General features: G+C 37.3%; 1 protein-coding gene across 1 annotated transcript in view; it reads left to right on the top strand.

Annotated features, from left to right (window-relative positions):
* The window catches only part of mettl3 (methyltransferase like 3), a gene marked incomplete in the record, with an annotated part of 9916 nt that extends 8254 nt beyond the window's left edge, over nucleotides 1-1662 (top strand). Inside the window, 4 exon segments of the mRNA XM_014029597.1 lie at nucleotides 918-1026; nucleotides 1133-1198; nucleotides 1277-1389; nucleotides 1468-1662. Coding sequence (XP_013885051.1) covers nucleotides 918-1026; nucleotides 1133-1198; nucleotides 1277-1389; nucleotides 1468-1570 — 391 coding nt within the window.
* Nucleotides 1663-4387: the final 2725 nt, after the last annotated feature.

A 4387-nucleotide genomic window follows, 5' to 3' on the forward strand; every position in this document is an offset into this window, starting at 1 on the left:
CAATAATACATAAATATTTGGTCTAAATCCTAATTTTATGTAATTTAAATGAGGATTTTTTGTAAGTCATTTGAAAAAAGAAACCTCAAATAGAATTTAAATATTGAGATTTCCCAGCTGGAAAGAAACAAAAGCTTTGATAGCTCACAGGGAAAATCTCAATATTTTAAGGTGTTTTTCTCAAAATCAGGGTTTTGGTTGCTAATGCTCAAAAAAGTGCTTCAAAAATTTTTTGTTTTAGGATATTTCAGACAGTTCGTTGAAATAATATATTAATAACACATTTATTTGTTATAGTTTGACAAAATATAATTTTTGCAAGCATTTTAATCAAAACACGAGATCTGCTTATTTCTTCACATACAACTTTTAGACCTAACCCTCGTTTCGGTGTGATGGGTCACAKATATAGATTATTAGACAAATACGACACTACAGCATCACTTTCTGGTTTATTTATTGATGTGTTTTACGGTTATCYAGGAAAGTACAACTCTGTCTTATGAAGTTTGTCCTCTCCTAAATGTATATTTGGGAGGACTCAAATATAAGTTTCATTTTTAATTTTAAGTAAAAATATATTCATGTCATCACCCTCTTTTTGTTTTTCACAAGAAATGTCTTGTTTTTGTTTTTTTTTCTGAGTTTCCTGAAAAACTAAAAAAAAGCGTTTAGTAATTATTTTCAGAAAGTGGTGATTTTTAACACCTAATTGTTCAAAAACAGTGTTTGTTTTTCTGTTTAGGAGGTTCTGCTAATCCTAAATAACTATGGGAAATTAAAAATGTGCACCAGGCAAAGGTCTGGATGAGTTTGTCGGGGGTGGGTTGGGTAAATGTTTTTCAGTATTGCCTCTTCCTCGGTGGTGTCTTGTTGTTGTTTTTTCCTCACTCCTATTATTGTTTTCCTCCTCTCAGCTATGATCGTGTTGATGAAATCATCTGGGTGAAAACCAACCAGCTTCAGAGGATCATCCGGACCGGCAGGACCGGTCACTGGCTGAACCACGGGAAGGAGCACTGTCTGGTACTTTTTAATGTGTTAAACTGAGTTTTTATTGTCTCATTTTCGGTGATTGCTCTTTTAAAAAAAAGAAAAGCGCTTCGATGACGCGTCGTGTTTTTGTCCTCAGGTGGGCGTWAAGGGAAACACTCAGGGCTTCAACAGAGGTCTGGACTGCGACGTCATCGTGGCTGAAGTAAAGTGTTATTTTTATGTTTGGAGACTTATTATCTGTAAGGCTGTCAGCGACTAAGTGTCTGCACGCCCGACTCAGGTCCGCTCCACCAGTCACAAACCAGACGAGATCTACGGCATGATCGAGCGGCTCTCGCCCGGCACCAGGAAGATCGAGCTGTTCGGACGACCCCACAACGTCCAGCCCAACTGGTAAAAACAGGCTTTAATGTAAAACTGTCGTTTGTGGTTTCAAAACGTCATGTTTGCCTTTTTGAAATCTCCGTCCAGGATAACTCTGGGCAACCAGCTGGATGGGATTCACCTCCTGGACCCTGAGGTTGTGGCGCGGTTTAAAGACCGATATCCAGACGGAGTTATCTCCAAACCTTAAGACGCACAGTGATGACATCACACGCCTGGAGTTTGTTTTTTTGGACTGCTTTTGTACCTGTGAATATTTTGTAATAAATATTTTGAATTAGATATATTGTCTGTGTGTGTTAAAGTGGGGTTCTGTTGAGAACTTATGAATACTAAACRTCTTATTTGTTGTAGATAGCRTTTTGAACAAAGAAGTAGGTTAATTCTGACTGGATTGATGAGCAAATGGCTAGTTTTAATCCACCCACAACAATTTATAGCAGCTCTTTTAGAGGCTTTAACATCTACCAGTTTCACGTTACGCTGAGATTTAGGCAAAAAATATTCCTGTTGAAGTGCTACTGTTGCTGCCGCCGCTATTTTCAAATAACTGTCTAATTTTTAATTGATTAAATAGGACAAACTCTGAGTAACAATCCATTTTGGACTTTGTCAGATTAGCTGTTAGCCCGTCAATCCAATCAGAACTTTTATTTATTTTTTTTACAAGCTGAGGCTGTTTCAAAATGCTTATCTATAGCAGGTAAGATATTTGTTGCTTCTACCAAATCTTATTCAGTGATTTCAACTATCTCTTTAAAAATGGGTAAAACTGCAATAATGTATAAGCAACCCCCCCCCCCCCCCACCAAAAAAAAAAAAAAAAAAAAAAAAAAATCTTGAGGTGCCTAAATTGGGGCCCACGGGCCAAATTTGGCCCATCAACCCATTTGATTTGGCCGGCCACTTTCAGTCATGGTGCTGACTTTATCTTTGAATTATGTTATATTAAGATTAAACATGAAATACATGTAGCTACAAGAGACATTTGGATCAGATTTAAGCACGTGAATCACAGACACTCGTATTTGATCAATTAACAAAATGTCCCATGAGCCTTTGTACAGGCTAAAAATAAACAAATAAAAAACACAAGTCAACGTGCTAGCTGCTAGCTTAATAAAAATACTTCACTAAAGCAGTGTTCATATTTCATWTATCATTGCATTTGGCCGCAGCTCATGGGTAGATTTTAATTTTGGCTCTTGAGGAAAACGTTTGGGCACCCCTGCTCTGATCCCAAAGCAACATGTTTACAATTAAATACAGGAGACATTACAAATTCAGTTTTCTTTTAGTAAAGAATTTCAATATTTTGACACACTGTAAATATGATTAAGTGTTGGTGTCCTTTCTGGGTGGTTACCAACACAAAGATACGTCAGTCCAATCAGATTAACAACAAAGTCTTATAAAAATGTTGATCAGGATTGCCAAACAGCAGAAATACAGTGAAGTTGCTGAGTGGCTCAGTTTATGTCAACCTGAAAAAAAAAAAAACCCAGCTCTTCATATCAGCTCTGTGTCAAACATTAAATCACCTTTATGACACTTCATGCTTAGGTCACTAAAAAACGTTTAGTATAGCATGTGGCTTAAAAAAATAAAATGTTAAAAACAAATTARTACATGATTATGTCACAAATGAAGTGTGGAAAATAAAGCAAAACACTTGGAGGGAATTATTTAGACTAATAGTCTAATTAGCAGGATGCAAAAAGGTAGAAAAAGCAAATAAAACTAGTTAATGCACTTGTTGGTAGAGCACACCGTAAACAATTCGTGTTTCCTGTCTTCAGTCCGTCAGGGCAGAGCATCCACTTTGTTCAAAGTCACTTTCAGCCTGTTTTTTCTCTGCCTTGTTGAACCTGATCAACCATCAGGAGTTCTGTCTGCGTGACAGCAGGTGTCTGAAGCTGACCCTCTTTTTGTTTTCATCACCAAAAGGCTTGTGAAGCGTGTAACAGAGTCTCTGCTCGGCTCAGTCGGTGGCGTCCACAGCATTGATGTTGCTGTCCAGCTGGTGTCTGAACGACAGCCTGGCCTTGGTGGAGAAATAGATCTGGGAGCCCCGGCTGAGGCTCCCCGCTCCTTCGCTGTCGCTGCCCCAGGATGTGGTGGAGGACAGCCGAGGCTTCATCTCCTCTATGGGAACTGAGTGAGCAAACATAAGAATAATAATTAATTCATTATATCAGACTAGTCAAAACGTATGCATCTTAAGTGGTAGTTTGGACCTTTTCAAGTGGAATTCTTTGGAGAAGTTAAGTACAGATAGTATCTTACCTRTTGTGGATAGAGCTAGTTTGAAGAGACAGTTCAATTTGGACTAATTCAACGAGCTAATGGCTAATTGAGTGGTGCCAGGAATTGAACTGGTGCTGTTTTAAAACAACTCCAATAAAAAAATAAAATAAAAAATTTGACAGCACTTCACGCAAATGCCTGTTATTTTATTATTTTTTTATTTTTGAACAATTACTCTTATTATCATTTCTACATTACACAGTTATTCCAGCAGGAATATTAAGATGTTCATGCAGGTAGTGGCCCTGGCTGAGCCAGATGTTGCCTGCAATTGATGTTAAATTTCTCAGCTTATTACAATAACTATAACAAAAGCGTTTAAACAATAAATAAAGCTTGTTTTTGTGATTTCAATAAAAATAATAGGTTTCTGCTAATCAGCTAACAGCTAAAAGTACAACAAATTATTTTTTAACGGGTTAGCTTTTTCACTGACAGCTAACAAACTAACATCAACAAGTTTTTGCCAGTCCCGCAAGTCTTCAGCTTTAGCGTTAGCTTCTGTTAATTTTTTTAAATTACTTTAGCTTATGTAACATTAATGAATGAATATTAATTTGCAGATTATGAATTAGTGCCCACCAGGGGTGTCACTAGATTTTAAGGACAAGCGGGGCAAGGACAAGCGGGGCTTAGCCCCCAGGAGATGCACAGAGTTTTTGTATATTATATATTTGTATTGTGTATGTGTGTGTTATAT

This window comes from Austrofundulus limnaeus, unplaced genomic scaffold (genome assembly GCF_001266775.1).
Source record: "Austrofundulus limnaeus strain Quisiro unplaced genomic scaffold, Austrofundulus_limnaeus-1.0 Scaffold925, whole genome shotgun sequence".
Classification (NCBI taxonomy): domain Eukaryota; kingdom Metazoa; phylum Chordata; class Actinopteri; order Cyprinodontiformes; family Rivulidae; genus Austrofundulus; species Austrofundulus limnaeus.